The sequence below is a fragment of the Marmota marmota genome, unplaced genomic scaffold (assembly GCF_001458135.2).
Source record: "Marmota marmota marmota unplaced genomic scaffold, marMar, whole genome shotgun sequence".
Lineage (NCBI taxonomy): Eukaryota > Metazoa > Chordata > Mammalia > Rodentia > Sciuridae > Marmota > Marmota marmota.
Window position 1 is genome coordinate 11091485 of NW_026000243.1, and position 19776 is coordinate 11111260.

The following is a 19776-nucleotide window of genomic DNA, read 5'->3' on the forward strand; positions in this document are numbered from 1 at the left end:
CTGTCTCGTCCTCAGTTGTGTTACGCCCAGATCCATTCCCGCCCTGTCCCGTGACCCCGGACCCTGTCAGGTCACCCTCAGCCGGGTTCCCATTCCCTTTCCTCACCTTGATCAGGTCTCTGCTGCGTCCCATAATTCCAGGACCAAAGAGACCACTCTCCGCTCCCTCCTGTCTTTTTGGGACCAGCCCCCCACACTGTCTACATCCTGTCACCCCAGACTTTGTAGGTCACTCTGTGTGCTTAGAGAAGTAAAGGAACTTGTGGCTTTTTTGTTTGTTTCATCAAAATCACCATTGAGAGGTTCTAAAGGCAGTGGGAATGTAGAGCTGGGTACTTGTCACGATGGATAAATAAAATACATCCTGTGTAGATTTCAAAACTTAATACCTGTTGAAACAGGAACAATGACTGTTATTGCAATTGGTAATCTCTAACAGGGATTACAGATCTTGAATGTCTTCAGGCACCAGGTGAATAAACCAAATATGATGAATGATTGCCACCCAAGTAAGTGATACCCAATTGTAACTTCTCTGTCAAGTAAGGGATACCCAACCAATTTATGACACTTCTCTGTCAATCTAACTTTTTTTTTTTTTTTTTTTTTTTGGTTCTCTTTAAACTCTTTAAATAATTTACTTGGGCTGGGATGTGGCTCAGGCGGTAGCGCGCTCGCCTGGCATGCGTGCTGCCTGGGTTCGATCCTCAGCCCCACATACAAAAAAGGGATGTTGTCTCCGCCAAAAACTAAAAAAAATAAATATTAAAAAATTCTCTCTCTCTCTCTCTCTCTCTCTCTCTCTCTCTCAAAAAATAAATAAATAAAATACATAATTTACTAATTTAAATAAGTGATAAGTTTCTTTATCAAACGAATTCCTTAATTGACAAAAGAGCTACAAATTTGTCACTAAGGTACACAACATATAAAATACTGTTCTCTTTTTAAGTCTTAAAACTCCTTCAAGAGGTGCTGCCCTTTTCTAGCACTTAAATTTGGTAAACAAGGTCACCCTGGTTGATAACAAAGCAAATAAGAAATTAGTCTTACAACAATAAGCTAAATGTGAGTATTTCCAGCAGCAAACTTCAGCCATTAAAGGTACTCTTTCACTTTGTGTGTGTGTTTGGGGGGAGGATACTGGAGATCAAACTCAAGGTACTCTCTCTTTCTATGCAAGCATTCTACCACTGATTTACATCCCCAGGCCTTTTTCACCTTTTTAAAAGAAATTATTATCTTTAAATTAGTCAAGTGAAATCATCTAGTTGTATATTTGTACATCAAGCTAATTAACAGCCTAGGGATATAGACCAGTAGTAGAGTGCTTGCCTAGCTACTCAAGGCCCTGAGTGAGTTGGCTTCCCAGCACTGCACAAAAAATTAAAATAAAAATAAATTTTAAAATGCAGCTAACTGCATTTGATTATTTTATTGCATATTTTAATGTTAATACATATATCTGATTGTTTATTGCATATTTTAATGTTAAAAGTAAAGTTTATTTAGTTATTGAATATTATTTCTTCATATCTTAGGTGAGGAAATTTGCTTAATATCTAATTCAATCACTCATTTTATAGTAGGGTAACTACTATAGATCCCTGTCATTATTTAAAAATTTGTGGGGGTTTTACCTTTTGCTTACCCTGAGTTGCTATACTATAAAGCCTTTCCTTATCTCATTTGGTCTGTTTTTCTGTGTAGCTTTACCATTTATGTGTATGTGTGCATTGCGTGCGCTGATACCTTAAACTCTACCCAGTAACTCTCGCAAAGTTCATGAGGACTTTTGTTTGTTTTTATAGTGTATTTTTTTCTGGAGATATATAATATATATATATATATCACACATATATATCTGTTTTTACTTCGTCACTATATTTTCCTGTATGTAATTTAATTTTTTTAAAAAATTTTATTTATTCATTTTACTTGTCTTGTCAATGGACCTTTATTTTTTATTTATATGCAGTGCTGAGAATCGAACCCAGTGTCTCACATATTCGAGGCAAGCACTCTACCACTGAGCCACAACTCCAACCCATGTTATTTAATTTTTAACTTGATTTTCTCTTTTTTTTTCTCGAAGTTGTGCTCTCTTTTTATTGATCATTTCCTTTTCTAAAATTGACTATTTGTTGTTTATCTAAAAAGAATGTGTTATTGTATTGTGTTTACTTACGTACATGATTTAAAACTCTTCCCTATTGTTTACTTAGAAAACAATTCAAATCTATTTCTTTAACCTTTGGTTGCTTGAACTATTTATCTTAGGAAGTAACCATTTACTCTGTCAAAGAAGAAGATGAAGTTTTCTTAATATTTATTGAACTCTTGCTAAGATTAAAATTCTTTTTTCTTATTGTACTGGGGATTGAACTCAGAGGCACTTTAACCACTGAGCTATATCCTCAGCCCTTTATTGTTTTGTTTTGAAACAGTCTAAGTTGCCAGGGCTGGCATCTAACTTGCAATCCTCCTATTTCAGCCTCCTTAGTTGCTGGGGTTACATTGTGTGCTGTTGTGCCTGGCCCAGAATTAAAATTCTGTAGTACTTCTTTTTATACAATGTTTCCATTATCATTAATTATGTTATCCATTTTGTGACTGAACCATGAACCATATTTATTTTTGTAACATTGAAACTGTTAGATAGTAGATGCTCAATAAACATTTTAAAACTATTTTTTAGTTGTTAATGGAATTTTATTTACTTTTATGCAGTTCTGAGAATCGAACTCAGTGCCTCAGACATGCTAGGCAAGTGCTTTACCACTGAGCCACAACACCAGCCCCAATTTTTTTTTAAGTGTACACCATTCCCTCCCCCACCCCCCAGCATGCTGGGGATCAAATCTGGGGTCTCATGCATGCTAGGCAAGTACTCTACCACTGGGCTACACCCCCAAACCCTTATTTTTTTCCTTTTATTTTATTTCTGGGGGTGGGGGGTGGGGGGCAGTGGTGTAAAGTTCTGGGAATTGAACTCAGGGTTACTTTACCACTGAGCTACATCCCTAGCTCTTTTTAATTTCTATTTTGAGATGGTCTTACTAAGTTGACCAAGTTGGCCTCAAACTTATTGAGACTGGCCTGGAATTTGCAATACTCCTGCCTTAGCTTCCCAAGTCCACTGGGATTTCAGTTGTGTGCCACTGCACCCAGTTCTTCATTTCTTTCAGTGGATTTATGAGGAAGAAATAAAGAAGATTTTTTACAGGTAGGTAGGTAGTAGGTAAATAAAGTCAGCTGATCCATTTGGAGTAAAGGAGGAAGAAAATGGTGATGTGTGCTCAGTCAGTGTCTTTATTCATAATTTTTTCCCACTCTGACATTGTTTGCATCCTATTTCTATCCTATTTCTTTCACTGTGGCTTCCAGCTCTTTTAGGTCTGCAAATGTATTTAACTGAGTGACTAAGGTAAAAGATGTCTGGAAAGCTATTATATACTGTCTTAGGTTGATCTGAGTCAACAGGGAAACGGATTAGTGATGAATGATATGATTATCTTGCTGTTGAAGGCTCTACTATGTATGGAAATTGCTACAAAAAGTTTACTGTTTTCGGCCTCATAGTGCTTCTTATTGTTGATTCTATTCTCTGACTCCTGTCCTAGAATTGAATATGTGCAATTCTGCCCACAGCTTCCATGGGACTAAATGAGGAACAGAAAGAATTTCAGAAAGTGGCCTTTGACTTTGCTGCCCGGGAGATGGCTCCAAATATGGCAGAGTGGGACCAGAAGGTAGGAGTTTTCCTTATGACTAGATGTTTCAACATGTGCCACATTAGCAACCTTTAACTTCAGCTCCTTATAATCCTAAATGCTCAGTGTCTGTTACCAGCTTTTAGTGCAAGTAAGAGGATTGGTAATAGGTGATTTCTTTCACAGACGGTATCTGATCATTTTGTAGATACCTTTTTTTCCTTTCTTATTGAACAAATACTTAAAACTAAGGCAGTTCTATAGATAATTAAAAAGGAAAACTTGTTAATCCTAAGAAAACAATTCTTAGAGGACACACATTAACCTATACTATTGTAGGATGACAGACACATATTAAAAGAAGCCCTATACTCTCCCAAATGCAAACATCCTGATCACCTCATCATAATACCCTCTAAAGGAGAGTCCATCTCTGAATCAGTTACTGATGACCCTGCTCTCTTTTTCTGTATGTAGGAGGTGTTCCCTGTGGGTGTGATGCGGAAGGCAGCCCAGCTAGGCTTTGGGGGGGTCTATGTCCGCACAGACGTCGGTGGGTCTGGACTGTCAAGGCTTGATACCTCTGTCATCTTTGAAGCCTTGGCTACAGGCTGCACCAGCACCACAGCCTACATAAGCATCCACAAGTGAGTGCCCAATCTGGGAAAGCAAAGTGAGGTATTCATGTGAATTGACTGGGGAATTTCAAATTTATAAGGAAAAGATTGATCATGTAGGTGGATTGCTCTTAAGGAACTAGATTGTTAGTAGTTCACACTAGGTCTGTTACTTCCTGTTGGACTTGATTCTGTTATCTTTTTCATTGCTCAGAGTATCAGGTCTTCCAGCCCCCTCCAATCCTAGTTTAAGTTGGTACCAGCAGACTTCTCCAGTAGAGTGGTCAAGTCCTATCACCCTTTTCTTCAATCTACAGATGAAACTTCCAGGAATTTGAAGTTTCATCTGTATTATTTTATAGGAAGTACATGGGATTGATTTTTAGAGGCTTATTTAACTTAATTAGATGTAGTGTCCACATCCAGGTGAGAAATATCTTGTCCCTGGTTATCTTTGAGTAGTACATATTCCAAGAATATGTTTAAATCTAGTCCTTTAGTTTTAAATTTGATTCTTCTCAGTTATGACTTTTCGTTTCCCATCTTTCTTCTGCTTAACTCTGTTTCGTTGCTCTTTGTTCTCCCTACTCCATTTCCTTTTCTTTTCTGTCTTTATTTCCATCAATGTCTTTTCTTATATATCACTCAGCATGTGTGCCTGGATGATTGATAGCTTTGGAAGTGATGAACAGAGGCACAGATTTTGCCCACCGCTCTGTACCATGGAGAAATTTGCTTCCTACTGCCTCACTGAACCAGGTGAGTTTGCCATCCCACAAGCGAGAACTAACTGGGAGCGATACGACTCATGTAGTCGCTGAACATTCCTTTCCCATTGACATACATAACCACTGTTTACAAAGCAGTTTGGCCATGGAATAATAAGAGCCTGTAACCTGAAGTCACAGGACCTAGTGGCCTTTAGGTCAGATTCCCTCCTGCTGCAGACCAGAACCTTCTTGCAAAAGGTTAACTGCAAGCTAGAGTGTTGGGAGAGGTGAAGTAGTCTGCTTGGTGGAAGCAGTTTTCACCAAGAACAGAAAATTCCTTTGGCCATCTGAACTTTAAAGTAGTGCGTGCTGAGCTGTTTCTCTCTCAGGATGGTTTACCAGGATATGGAACCATGCTGGGCCCCTTGAATTCACAGACTTTATCATCCCCTTTTGATCTTGCCTAGGAAGTGGAAGTGATGCTGCATCCCTCTTGACTTCAGCTAAACGACAAGGAGATCATTACATCCTCAATGGCTCCAAGGTACCAGCATGCTGTCCTCCTACAGCAACTTGCTCCTGATATCCTCTAGTTCCTGAGTCTATGAGTTAATGTTCCCATGCATTTTTACATGTTGGATAGATAAACTTTGACACATTTCTCTTTCTTCACCTTCACTGTTTGCTGCTTCCTGTCAAATTCCAGATGATTTCATTCCTTTTTCTTTCTCCTTTTCATATTCTTTTCAACTAAATCCCTCCTCAGTCTCTGTGCCATACCTGTGTGTTCTATTTTTGGGAGGACTCACGTTGTTTCCCGGATGTTAGATTCAGAACTCTTGTATCCCCTGATCCCAATTCTCCCCCTTCTCCAATCCCACAGGCCTTCATCAGTGGAGGTGGTGAATCTGACATCTACATAGTCATGTGCCGAACTGGAGGATCAGGCCCAAAGGGCATCTCATGCATGGTTGTTGAGAAAGGGACCCCTGGCCTCAGCTTTGGCAAGAAGGAGAAAAAGGTGCGTGGTTATTGGACAGGAAGCAATTCAAATTATGAGGCTCCATCACCTGCCAGATGAACCTCTGCCTTATTTTATGAAATAGATTCACCTACTTGGTAACTTGCCTTTGAAGCAGTTGCTTCTATTAGAATTTTGACAGGGGCATATAAAATAGAATAGGGCATTTTAAAAAAAAAACATTTAAGTTTCTGGTGAAAGTGACATTTGTCAATTAGTTACAAGCTAGCCTATTAACATCCCATCACCTCTCCTGCCTGTGCTTTTGGCTTATATTTCTTATCCAGCTCTTATCTTTTGCTGCTGTTTGTTGAGGATCTAATGTTGAATAAAAATCTTAGAAATGAAAAGCATATGGGCCACTTTTCTTATTTAAATAAAGTGAAACTCATTGAAGAGATTTTGGGTATTCTAAGGACAATGTTTCCATAGGTACTTTGAAAAATAAGGTACTCCTAGGATTAAGAAACTTCATAGCCAGGCGATGAACAGAGGTCTTGTGATAAGACAACTCTAAAGGTGAGATCTATTCAAATTTTTTAGCCTAGGTTGTCAAAAACAGCTTCTCTAACTCCAGTTGGTACTATTTTTGTTAGGATTTTTGGGGAGATGTTAGTTAATGAAATGGTCCCTGAATATACTTCTCTCTCACTTCTTCTAGGGTTTCCATATTTTCCTGCAGGATCCTTTCTTGACCCTTTATAACTGTCAAAAGTTATGAGCATTAACCCCCTGCCTTTTGTAGCATAACAGGCATTGGCTAGATACCTATTATAAAACCTATTTCTATATAAACTCTTTACATTATATATATGGTATATAAGTTATGTAGCTATAGAATTTCTCAGTCCTAGAAATGTCTGTTTTATATAGTCTGATATAGTTCTACATAATCAAGTTATACTGATTCAGATATTTGTGCTTATAAAGATAGTGATGATTAGTAGTATCCATGCAATATTTGTGCTGTATGTTGGCAGAACACCAAACTAACAAGTTTAGTACTTTGAAAAAATTTACAGAGAAGTTCAATAAGCAAAGAGTGTATCTTATTACCCCTTCATTTATGTGCTGGTCACCTTTAAGCATACATATTTTTTATCGTTTTTTTAATTAGTTTTGCATTATATATTTTTAAGTATAAATAGGAAATTAAAAAGGACTTCTTTCATTAGACAACTCGTGTGTACCCATTGTGTGTCTTCTTCTAACTAATAGGAGGAGTACCTCAGTAAGCAAGACAGACATGTTTTGCCCTGTGAAATTTACATTTAAGTAAGTACCAATCACACAAATGAGGTACTTTCCTAATTTAGTGCTAAACATTTTGAAGGAAATACAACAGAGTGACCCCACCCTAATCGAGGAAGAGCTTTATTACACAGGGACAGACTCTTTGAGGCCATAACATTAAAGATGAGATCTTAAGTATTAGAAGGACCATCTCTGAGAAGAATTCTGGGCAGCGGCAATAGCAGATACAAAGGGCTTGAGTTAGGAATAAGATTAGCCTACTTGAAGGAACAAAAAAGAAAAAATTGGTAAGGCCGGAGTGTAGTGAGTATGAAAAGGATGATGCAGATGAAGTTGGAGATGTAATCAAAGTATGGTGGGCCAGGATAAGAAGGTATTCAGCTCCCCATTGTTCTTTGAGCTGTTTCGGTGGCCTAAGCAACAGGCCTTTCTCTTTCTTTGCTTCTTGTTAATCTTTCCTACAAAAATATGATTTCACTTAGCATATTTAACACACTGTATTGCTGATAGTTTTGAACTTCCAGTTTTGCATTAATTTGATGAAAGAGCAATAAAGATTAGCTTTATCTTAGACTTAATTATTTTAAGGTCTTATGTAGTTTTATCGTGGAGGAGTGGATGAGAGAATTTTTGTAAGAGGGTAATAAGATAATATACACAAGAGGAGTCAAGTTTGAGTAGGATTGGTCTGTGGTAGTAACTAATGGTCCACGTATTCAGGGTTCTCCAAAATGTAGAGTGGAATTATCTGTCCTCACTAGCTGCTACTTTCCTGGGACTGATAGGATTAGAAGAGGATTGCTGTATGCATCGGAGAAGAAGGTAGATCTTTTCACTGTAAGGAGTTAAGAGGTAGCAGCTATTTTATGGGTTCTTTAGTAATTAGATATTCTTAGGTCAGAACTTTCTGTTACATTCTTTTTTTTTTTTTCCTCTGTTACTGGGAATTGAACCCAGAGGTGTTTTATCACTGAGCTACATCCTCAGCCCTTTTTATTTTTTTATTTTGAGACATGGTCAGTTGCCAAGACTGACCTTGAATTTGTAATCCTTTTGCCTCAGCCCAAGCAGCTAGGATTATATAGGTGGTTACCATTAACCTTTTTGTTAGGTTATTTCCTTTAGGTATTTCTATTCTGTTCAAGGAGATAAAGTACATTTCAGTCAGTATTAGAAGGTTTCAAAGGAGCTTAAAGAAAGCAAGCTTAGTGATGATTTGGGTGACTAGGAAGCCTCAGAAACCTTCCTTTAAGCTAAGCTTTGATGGTTGTTGGGAATAAAGAGAAGTCCCAGTAGAAGGAGATGAATTATGAAAACCCAAAAGCACAGATACAGGCCAGCTGTTGAAGTAGAGATAAGAAGAGGATAGCCCCAAATATTAGAAGACCTTCATAAGGCTTAGGAAAATGACCAACAATCTAATGTAAAATGTTTATCTTATCAACTAAAGAGAGCTGAATGTTTTTAAATAAGGAAATGAGATAAAACCAATGGTGTTTTCAGAGACAGAAAGGAACCTGGGTATTTTATATGGCATATGGTTTTCATAATCTGCCTCATTAAGCCTCAGAGTTGAAGTCTTGGAGTACCTAGTTGAGGAGATGAAGGAGATTGAGTAGTGAGGGCCTTATTTATTTATTTATTTATTTTTAATATTTATTTGCTTTAGTTTTAGGTAGACACAATATCTTCATTTTATTTTTATGTGGTGCTGAGGATTGAACCCAGTGCCTCACGCATGCTAGGCAAGTGCTCTACCTCTGAGCCACAACCACAGCCCAAGGGTCTTATTTATATGTGAAATATCCGAATGAGATTTGGTTTGAAGAAAGAGGTTCTGTTGACTTTCTAGTCCAACTTCTATATTTTCCATGGAAAAATCAAGTAATTTGTCCAAAAGATGAAAAATGAAACTTAGTAGTTGCATGACATGGACAAGTATTCAAAATTTGCTCTGGGCTTATGACTCACATATCCAGTGATACCCTAGTAAACCAACTCTCTGGGAAAAACAAAAGGCAATTCATATTTGTAGTTTTTGCTGATTCCTGTGATATAAATACTTCATCGTGACTGGTGTTAAGCCACCACTGTGATATCACAGAATGCTAGGTTAAGAAAAAAGTCCAGGCTCTCACGAGCTGATGCCAGGACATTACATGATTTCTCTGCAGCTAAATGCTAGACCAGGGGTTGCCAATACAGTGCATGGTATTCTTCCCTCTAATTTTAGCATCTTTTAGGAACACTAAACTTCTAAAAGAAATATGACTGTTATTAAGGTCTTTAAAAGTAAAATAAACTTGTCCAAATAAACGTAGTCTGTTTTTATAAAAGAGCATATTCATGGAGACACCAAAACTGAGGACAAATCCTGTCCTGATCCTACGAGAAGTTATGAGAGTGTTTGTGGATATGGTAGTGTAGTAGGGTAGACATTAAAAAGTTGATTCTTTTTAATATGTTAAAAAAATGTTTTGCTGAAATAAGCATCTTTTTGAGTGTTGTCAGGCCTTTAAATCTGAACTTTTTCTTTTTCCTCATTTTACATTCTCATGGTCTAAGTCTCAGGGTGCTGGACCCCATGCTTCGCAGGCTTCTGTCTACAGGGAGGCCCACCCTGTGTGGTGGATTGTTGGGCAGCCACCTAGTCCTTGATTTTTGCCAGGTGGGATGGAACTCCCAGCCAACTCGTGCCGTGATTTTCGAAGACTGTGCTGTCCCTGTGGCCAACAGAATTGGGAATGAGGGGCAGGGCTTCCTTATGGCCATGAAAGGACTGAACGGAGGACGGATCAACATTGGTGAGAGTGAGAAATAGAAAGTTTGGTGGTCCATTTTCAGAATATAGTATTTAGCCTTATTGGGGATGAATGATCCAATCAAAGCCATTTTAACTCTAGCCCTTCCCTTTGTCTACCCCAATTTTAAAATTAGCCAATCAAGTAGATCGTGACCCTAAGCTCTTCTTATGAGGGCAAGAGGGAGCACTGCATTAGGGATAAAAGCAAGTGGATTGCCAGCCCAGGTATGCTTGCTAGCCAGGCTGGATAACATGCCCTTCTGGCAGAAGTAAAGTTTGCCTTGCCTACATACTTCTGAGCATGTTTGATTTCTTGTGGTACCTTGGTATTTCTGAAGGCAAGGAGAAGAAAATGTGGAGCAGGGAGAAGACCTGGGCCAGCAGCATTGTACTTAGGCTCAGTTGGAACTTTCTCACTACTTCCTCCAGCTTCCTGCTCTCTGGGGGCTGCTCATGCTTCAGTCATCCTCACTCGAGATCACCTGAAAGTCCGGAAGCAGTTTGGAGCACCTCTGGCCAATAGCCAGGTAAGGTCCCAGGTGATTTTGCATTTCCTTCCACTCTTTTGAACCATTCTAGGGCCCACATTCTGTAGGAGAGGGAGGCCATGATTACCTCATGGAGCCAGAAACTATCTTAACCAGAACTTGGCATTTTTGTTACCAAGGATCCTGTTTAGGAGACAGTAGTACCAAAATGCAGGGCAAGCAAAAGTAGACACAGACCTTGTAAAACAGTAAGTTTTCATAGAGGAGGTAGGAGACTTTGAAACATCTAATTATTTAGAAAAGGCACCTAATTAGAGATGTCTTATCAAGGGTCACAGATCAGGTGCCCATCTAAGCTCCTCTATCTTGTCTGGTTCTCTTCTTTGCTATTGCTATAGTTTCTGCAATTCCAGTTAGCAAATATGGCAACAAGGCTGGTTGCCTCGCGGCTGCTTGTCCGTACTGCCGCAGTTGCTCTGGAGGAGGGGCTGGAAGATGCAGTGGCTCTCTGCTCCATGGCCAAGTTCTTTGCAACAGATGAATGCTTTGCAGTAAGTGAAAGGCCATCTGGCCCTCTTGGGATGGAACAGGGAGTACTTACTAGGCACAGGAATGTTGAATGTTGTGGGCAGTTTCTTCCCCACACGTGATAAATAAATGAAAAAGTCAAAGAGTTTTGCGAGTTTTGATTGTTGAGAACTGACAAATTCAATATGTGGATTTCCTTGTTGTCTCTGTCTCTACAGAGCCCCTTTTTGGGTATGGGTGGTTAGCTGTGGGTTGTTCTTCCTTTTATGAGTTTACTGCAGGCTGCCATATTGGGGACTAGGGTGGGTAGGGAAGCCAACTATTCTTCAGTCTTCCTGGAATCAAAGACAGCTGGTTCTGGTCCCTGCAGATCTGCAACCAAGCTTTACAGATGCATGGAGGCTACGGCTACTTGAAGGATTATGCTGTTCAGCAGTATATGCGGGACTCCAGGGTTCACCAAATCCTAGAAGGTAAAAATTGCAGAAGGTTATTCTCTTCCTTTCAGAATTGTAATAGGATCAGTACTTTCTAGACTTTATACTGACTAGTTCTCAGGTTCCCATCAGGCCTTGTCTTTTGGATTTCTTCTTCCTTCCTTTCCTCAATCCTGCTTTGGAAGTGACTTGTTTGTGCATTAGAAAGGGCACTAGCCTGGGAGACAGCAGATGTTTTGTCTCCATGGGTAAGACGTCAGATCACTCCGCTTCCCTTTTTTTCTTTGTAGATTTGAGAGAAGGTTCAAACTGAGATAGCATATGAGAAATCCCATTGAAAACTATATCAGTGGCTCCTCTTTACTATTATAAAGGATGTGGTCCTCACGGATCCCAGAACTCTGTACAATAATTTACAAGCATATGTGAACCGGTGTGATCACCAGCAACTCTACAAATTGAATGTCACATGATCTCTGAAAGATGTGTGTATCAAATTTGGCAGTGAATTTTTCATTAAAATAAATTGTCAGTATATGGGTATCTTCTTGGTAGCCACAGACTTTCTGTCTGGAGAACATGTAAGCTGGTGGAGTCAGGCTTAGAGCATGGTTTTCTCCACTCTACAACTGCTGTATAAGTCCTAAAGCGACAGGGCTCTTATTGCAGCTAGGTAACTGGGGCTGTCATACTGTAGGAAAAGTAGATGAGGCTCTATAAGTGACTTTCAGCAAAACAGTGTGGGAGTTGCTTTAATTATGACCTAGGAGAAGCCTATGAGCACTAGCACCCTTGATTCTTTCAGAGCATCTTTCACAAACCTGAGCAGGCACCAGATCCTCTGGAGGACTTTTTAAAAACAGGTTGCTGGGCTCTAACCCCAGAGTGTCTGCTCTAGTGGGTTTAGCTTGGGCCTAAAATTGACATTTCTAACAAGTTTTCAAATGTGGCTGCTGTTCCTATTGAGGAAACTACACTGAACCCTACTGCTCTGATGTTATGTCTAAACTATAGGATTCTAAAGGTTAGCCTGCCACTTTTTACTACCCACCTATCTCTAGCATATGCTTACTGAACACAGTCCCTAGTTCTAAAATTATATTCACTAGAGTTTTATGAGTATGCAAAAATTTACTTTCATTCTGTCTTTTAATCCTGCTATTTTAAGTGGGGAAAAACAAGTAACATTTATATCAGGTCATCTACTTATAGAAAAATTAGAGCACAGTTTACTTTATCACTTTTGCCATGAATTATTGACTAAATCCAAAATTTTAGATTTCACTTTGAGATTGTATATATTCATTACTCAAGAGAATTTTTATTTCTCTTTGCATTAAAGGCCACTGCTAAAAGTGAAGCAAACAATTGATCCCCTCCTTTCAGGGAAAATGTTTCCTTTTAAAGCTCCTTTTTCTGATTACTAAAGAAGTGTGTGTTTATTGTTGAAAATTTATAAGATATGTGAAAAGAAAACGGAAAAGATCACTTGTATTTCTACATCTAGAGTTAGTGTTTTGGTATATCTTTTTATGAACTTTTCATATGCTTTCATAGGTACTTTTTAAAAATTAGAATACTATTTTTATTCTACCTTTTGAAATTTGATACAAGCATTTTTATCATCAGAAGAGGTATTTTGAAAAGTAAATATTATTTCTCATTTTTTGTCATTTCTTTGAATTTTGGAGAGAAATTAATGATAACCTCATCCCTCCTAGGGATAGAAATGATTCTAATTTAAGTCCACCACTACTCTGCTTGCTACTAAATCCTTCCTTTATTCTCTTGTCTTGCAGGTAGCAATGAAGTGATGAGGATGCTGATCTCTCGAAACCTCCTTCAGGAATAGCACCCACACTTGATATTCTGGCATGGGGGGTCAGTGTGCAACTGCAATCAGTGTAGAGTGTTTCCATTGTGGGCTCTTTGGTGCTAGATGAATTGTGGATTAGATTGAAATGTTGAGCTCTTGCATATGTGTTGATAGCAGTGTTGGCTCTTAGACTGGAGCAGGGTCCTCAGTAGAACTGGAAGAGCTGGTCTGATGAGAAATATCACAAGAAGACCTGCCACCTTATTTTCCTAATGCCAGAAAGATAACCAGTGAATATTCTGAACCAAAGTCTTGTTCTAGATCTGCATTATCTTGATTTGTCTGCAATTTGCTGGTTCACTGGATCCTTTTACTAGGGGCCTGGGTAGATCCACTGAGGCTTTTCCAGACTATAGGGCAAAGGTGTGGGGAAGGAAAGAGAGAGAAAATTCCCTCCTGTCTTTACTTTTGTGTACCATAGCTCTTGGATAGCACTCATCTGAATGTAATCATGGTAAAGTGAATATTTGAGAAGCTATTCCTAGGCTATGATTTAGGGTGTGTCTCTTCTTCTGGATGCCCTGAATATCAAGGGCTGAGATTATTTGGAATTTTGAATATTTGGTTTTTCTTTTTCTTTTATCTATCATCTAAGAATAGTATTCAGAATTTCTGTAACACTTCCTGAGAAGAACTTTGAGTATATTTTTTTCTGAGTTTCATTTCCTTTTTTTGGAACTGCTTCTCTTTTTAAATATTTTTAATCCTTACATTGATCAATAAAATTTATTCCTTTCTGTACTGTCTCCAATTGTACTAATGTTGGGTTTTTTCCTAGTTTTATTTATTTTTCGTTACAACTATTTTTAAGATTTTTATTGTATTTGATTAAATATTTAACTGCATTTTGGAATAATATCAAAAAATCATAGGCCAATTATTGTCTTTTAAATTATTAATAATTGCAAACTAATTATTGCTTATGAAGTTTGAAAGTAGATTTAAAGATAAGGACTTTTTAGGAAACCCTGTTATTATATTGATCATTATATTATTCCAAATCCTCATCTCTGTAGGAAAAAAAATATGCAAGGTAATAGAAAACAAAATATGCATCTGTTGCTACAACAAATATATTCTCTTTTGAATGCATCAAGAAAATTAGTGTGGTGGTAGAGCCGGGTGTGGTACTACATGCCTGTAATTCCAACAACTTGAGAGGCTGAAGCAGGAGGATCACAAGTTCAAGTCTGGCTACAGCAACTTAAAAAGAGCTCTAAGCAACTTAGTATGAACCTGACTCAAAATAAATCTGGGAATGTAGTTCAGTGGTATAGCACTCCTGGGTTCAGTGCCCCTCCCCACCCCACCCCACCACAAAAAAGAAAAAAAATCAGTTTCAGAGAGGAAAGAGCCAAGAACAAGAAAAGTACAGGGTTTGTGTGGGAGCTGTTGACACTTTTGCTTACTGTGATTTGGGCTTAGCATAGGACAGGAAAAAAAATTTTTTTTAAATAAAAATTATATATATATATGCACACATGCACACACACAATATATATATACATATAAATATACAGAATCTGGATGACAAATACTGAAATCCAAGAGTGGAGTTTTTATATGGTAGGCAAGGGAGAACAATGGAAAGTTTTTACTGAATAAGATTAGTTTAATTCATTCATAATACTATTCTGGAATGCATATGCCAGATGTATACGAGTGGGGAAAGACAGAGTGTGAGACATACCTAGTCCATTAGTTGTTGAAATAGTCAAGATATAATAAGAGTTTGAGCCAGTGCTTGGATATGACTTGAAAGATAAAAGGGAAGAATATATGGGAGCAAATATAGAGCAGTATGTAGAATGTCCATTGTGGAACTTGAAAACATCCATAATAATCAGACTTCTGGCATTCTAATTCTGAAAGACTTCTATTCTGACTCAAAGCAAAAACTGCTATTAATATCTATTCACCTTAAGATTTTGTCAAAGTTACAATTATTAAAAATACATATCTTTGGGCTGGGGATGTAGCTCAGTGATAGAACACTTGTCTAGCATGTAAGAATGAGATTCTATCCCCAGCACTTGAGGTAAAAGTATATTTCTGTCACCCTCAGGTGTTATTCAGAGATTTCAGGAAAACCTATATATCAGGTGGTATATAAGATGAAGGATGTATGCAGATAATCAGTACAACTTAGTTTGGACAGACCTATGGACTGGGAAGGCTGGTAAGTAAGAAACAGTTTCAGTATGTAGTGGCAAGAATAAAGACATGCATAGAATGTTCTGGACAGGAAATATCTTATATCTTATGATGATGGCCTAGGGCTGAATTGGGTTTCCAAGGATGCCTTGATGACTTTTCACCCATTATAATTATCATAGTATAATGATTTATCTCCCATTATAATATTACACTTGTGGGGGAAATGTAAATGCCTCAATTTATACACACACACAACACACACATACACACGTACATTTTTTTTTTTTACCTAAGAGAAAAATATTTAGCTCTCCTGTAAAATTTTTCTTTTCATCCTTTTAGATTTGATAAATTAGAAATATGCATTTACTGGTTATTCTTTTACATTTAAAATACAAAGATTGCTCCAAAGTGCTTTGCTGTGAATTATCTCTTTATCGTGATTTTCACAAGGATAACCTGCACAGAGTAGGCACTCAGGAGATACTTGTGTTAAATTGCTTGAATTGAGTAAGCTCTGTTGTAAACAGCAACTTCCAGTGTTGCTGGTGTGTGCCGAAATGATTCTGGATTCAGACTGCATTTGCCATTAACTGTGACTTAATAGCCCTCTCTTTAGTTTATTTCCTCCTATGTAAATTGAAGGTAATAAAAAAGTTTCTACTTCCTAGGCTAGCTGGTGAATCAAATGAAAGAATTCATGTACAGAGTTCAGAACAGAGTATGGTACACAAAACATTGTCAATAAATGTTAGTCAACATTTCTAAAATTCAGATTTACCACAGGCAGAAGACTGAACTTTTAAGCTTCTTTTTCAGGAACCCTTAAAATATTGAAAATTATGATTCATCTGCTTTTATTCCAGGTAAATGGTAAAATTACATTTCCTTTTTGCCAATTTTACAAGTACAAACGTGAAACATTAAGGTTTTTAAAAGGGGCCATCTACATTAAATACAATTAAATACATTACATCTATTTATTTGTTCTAATTAGTTATACATGATAGCAGAATGCATTCTGATTCATAGAACACAGAAACTGAAGTTTCATTACCTCCGCAGTGAAATCCCTATTTTCCATCTTTTCTGTGTCTGAACATCTCCACATACCTTATCATCTAAATTTGTTTTGTCATTGGTACTCAGGAAGACTCATTATTCCTGAGTACTAGGAACAGCAAAATGCCACTGCACCATGCCAGTGAAGGCAAGTGATTGACTTATTCAGTGACCAACTCTATATGTCTCTACAGTACCACTTCCCCAATCCCAGGTTAGCCCCATTGAAAAGAAAAGAGTGTCATGGGAGAAAAGGTTTCTCTGAAGATGTCGGAAAGTGTCTGAGGAGTTTCCAGAGGGGAGGGGGAATTTGACTCAGGTCTAGTGGGGTTTTTTGGCATAATTGATGACAAAGAACTTCAATATGTGCCAGTCAAAGGCACAGAAAGAAGATTATTTAGGAGAGTAGATACATTCCAGGGGAAATGGGGGAATCTCAAGAGAGTTGCCTTTGGGGTAAAGCAATGAATAGTATTTAAGGAAGAATGTGGGCTATCTCCAGAGGGAGAAACAGAAACCCATTGGTGTGGTATTTTATATATATAATCAGGCTATGCTAGGGACTGGAGTAGAGGTGGACTAAGGTGGAGTTACATAATTTTGTGCTAGTCTTCCCTGCACCTGTGCATTTCCTTTTACATGGGCATGGGCCAAGAACATACAGGTCAGAAATTACATTATTCCTTAGTGCTTTCTGCATATCAATGGCTCATAGGTGTTTCCTTTAAGACTCAGTATCTCTCTCTTTACCCTAAATTCCTACCTCAGGAGAAAGGTTCCAGAGAGGCAATAGTCAAATGGAAGATTCGACTGGACCAGTTTTTCCAACTGAAGATGAAACCCCAGGTGCCAGGTGACCTGTAACAAGGAGTGGATGAGAAGGAAAAAAGTAAGCCTGTAAAACCTTAGAATGGAGAACAATTTGTCACTATAACCCCCTTTGTGGTGAGAAGATAGGGCCCTTAAAACTTTGTTAGCCTGATTGGGACTGTACCAAACTTCTTTTTTTTAAATTAATTAATTTATTTGTTCTAATTAGTTATACATGATAGCAGAATGCATTCCGATTCATAGAACACAAATGGAGCACAATTTTTCATTTCTTTGGTTGTGATGACCATTTGTGTCATCATACATGTTCCTAGGGTAATGATGACTGTCTCATTCCACCATCTTTCCTACTCCTATGCCCTCTCCCTTGCCCTCCCTCCCCTTTGCCCTATACAAAGTACCCCCTCCCCATTGTGGATCAGCATCCACTTACCCAGAGAACATTCAGCCTTTGGTTTTGGGGTATTGTCTTACTTAGCATATTCTCCATCTCTATCCATTTACCTTCCAATGCCATGATTTTATTTTCTTTTAATGCTGAGTAATATTCCATTGTGTATATATACCACAGTTTCTTTATCCATTCATCTATTGAAGGACATCTAGGTTGGTTCCACAGTTTAGCTATTGTGAATTGTGCTGCTATAAACATTGATGTGGCTTCATCATTGTAGTATGCTGTTTTTAAGTAAGAGTGTGTCTTTCCCCCCAGATCCTTGCAACACTTACTGTTGCTTGCATTCTTATTAACTGCCATTCTGACTGGGATAAGATGAAATCTTAAGAATAATTTTGATTTTCATTTCTCTAATTACTAGAGATGTTGAATTTTTTTTTCATATATTTGTTGATTGATTGTATATCTTCAGAGAAGTGTCTGTTCAGTTCATTAGCTTATTTATTGATTGGGTTATTTTTTTTTGGTGTTAAGTTTTTAGAGTTCTTTATATATTCTTGAGATTAGTGCTTTATCTGATGTGCGCATGGTAAAAATTTACTCACATTTGTTATGCTCTCTCTTCACTTCCCTGATTGTTTCTTTTGCCGAGAAGAAGCTTTTTAATTTGAATTCATCCCATTTATTGATTCTTTTTTAAAAAAAAAAAATTTAAATATTTTTTAGTTGTAGATAAACACACAATATCTTTATTTTATTAAATTATTTTTTATATGGCGCTGAGGCTCGAACCCAGTGCCCCACATGTGCGAGGCAAATGCTGTACCACTGAGCTACAGCCTCAGCCCCCATTTATTGATTCTTGATTTTATTTCTTGTGATTTTAAGGTCTGGTATTATGATACTTCCTGCTTCACTCTTGTTGCTAAGGATTGCTTTGACTATTCTGGGTCTCTTATTTTTCCAGATGAATTTCACGATTGCTTTTTTTCTATTGAGACTGTCATTGGGATTTTGACTGGAATTGCATTAAACGTGTATAGTGCTTTTTGGTAGTATGGTCATTTATTTGTATATAAATGGCTAGAGTTTCAAGAACTGTGTTAAATAGAAGTGGTGAAAGAGGGCATCCCTGTCTTGTTCCAGTTTTTAGAGGAAATGCTTTCAATTTTTCTCCATTTAGAATGACATTGGGAACATGGCGGTGGGCGCGGAGAGATCAAGTCTCTGACCTCTTCAGCTGTGCGGGCATAGGGAGTCATAAACCGTCTAAATGCTGTTTGCTCAGGATCACTAGGCAATGGTGAGCGTCACTGGTGAGCGGGGCCTGGCTTGAGGAAAAGTGGGGAAGTGACTAGACACAAGAGAAGGCCCTAGGCACTCAGGATTGGAGACCCGCCCAGTCTGGGAGGAGGAGCTGCTGCACAGTGATTGGTTCCCGCGTATTGAGAGGAGAAGCTTGGCCCTGTGGGCACAGCTCCACCTACTGAAAGAGAAGTTAATCAAACTCTAAGACTGCACATATTAATTTTTTTTTAATTTGGGTTTTTTCTTCTTTTTTTGTTGTTTTTTAAATTTTTTTTTATTTTTTTCTAATTTTAATTTTAATTTTTTTATTATTTTTTAATTTTTTTTCTTTTCTATTTTTTCTTTTGTCTTTTCATTTCTTTTCAATTTTCTTATTCCCCCTTCCTTGAATTCTACCTGCTTACTCTCATTCTCTTTAGTGACTACTTCCCTTCCCTTCTAATACCTTTCCTCCCAAGCATCAAATAAATTTATAGGAGTAAACAGTAACTCAGTAGTCAAACAGAACAAGAAATAACATGAGCAGCATGAAAAAGCAAGGAAGAAAAAGAGTACAAACAATGCAGGACAGCCT

At 37.8% G+C, this 19776-nt stretch overlaps 2 protein-coding genes across 8 annotated transcripts in view; both read left to right on the forward strand.

Annotated features, from left to right (window-relative positions):
• The window catches only part of Acad8 (acyl-CoA dehydrogenase family member 8), a 32559-nt gene extending 16287 nt beyond the window's left edge, over positions 1-16272 (forward strand). For 2 of the 3 annotated variants that reach the window (XM_048796234.1, XM_048796233.1), the window contains exons 2-11: positions 3652-3752; positions 4191-4360; positions 4980-5089; positions 5508-5584; positions 5924-6061; positions 9984-10119; positions 10548-10645; positions 11005-11157; positions 11505-11607; positions 13371-14184. In XM_048796234.1, the coding sequence (XP_048652191.1) occupies positions 3657-3752; positions 4191-4360; positions 4980-5089; positions 5508-5584; positions 5924-6061; positions 9984-10119; positions 10548-10645; positions 11005-11157; positions 11505-11607; positions 13371-13423 (1134 nt within the window). In that variant the 5' untranslated portion in view covers positions 3652-3656 and the 3' untranslated portion in view covers positions 13424-14184. Of the gene's footprint in view, positions 1-3651; positions 3753-4190; positions 4361-4979; positions 5090-5507; positions 5585-5923; positions 6062-9983; positions 10120-10547; positions 10646-11004; positions 11158-11504; positions 11608-13370; positions 14185-15512 lie in introns of those variants that run through there. The other variant, XM_015499070.2, reaches the window with a different exon arrangement.
• A 1162-nt stretch (positions 16273-17434) lies between these two features.
• LOC107153527 (beta-galactosidase-1-like protein 2) overlaps positions 17435-19776 on the forward strand; it is an 85117-nt gene continuing 82775 nt past the window's right edge. For all 5 annotated transcript variants that reach the window (XR_007344694.1, XR_001504925.2, XR_007344695.1 and 2 more), the window contains exon 1: positions 17435-17555. The gene's annotated coding sequence lies outside the window, so the exon portion shown is untranslated. The remainder of the gene's footprint in view (positions 17556-19776) is intronic.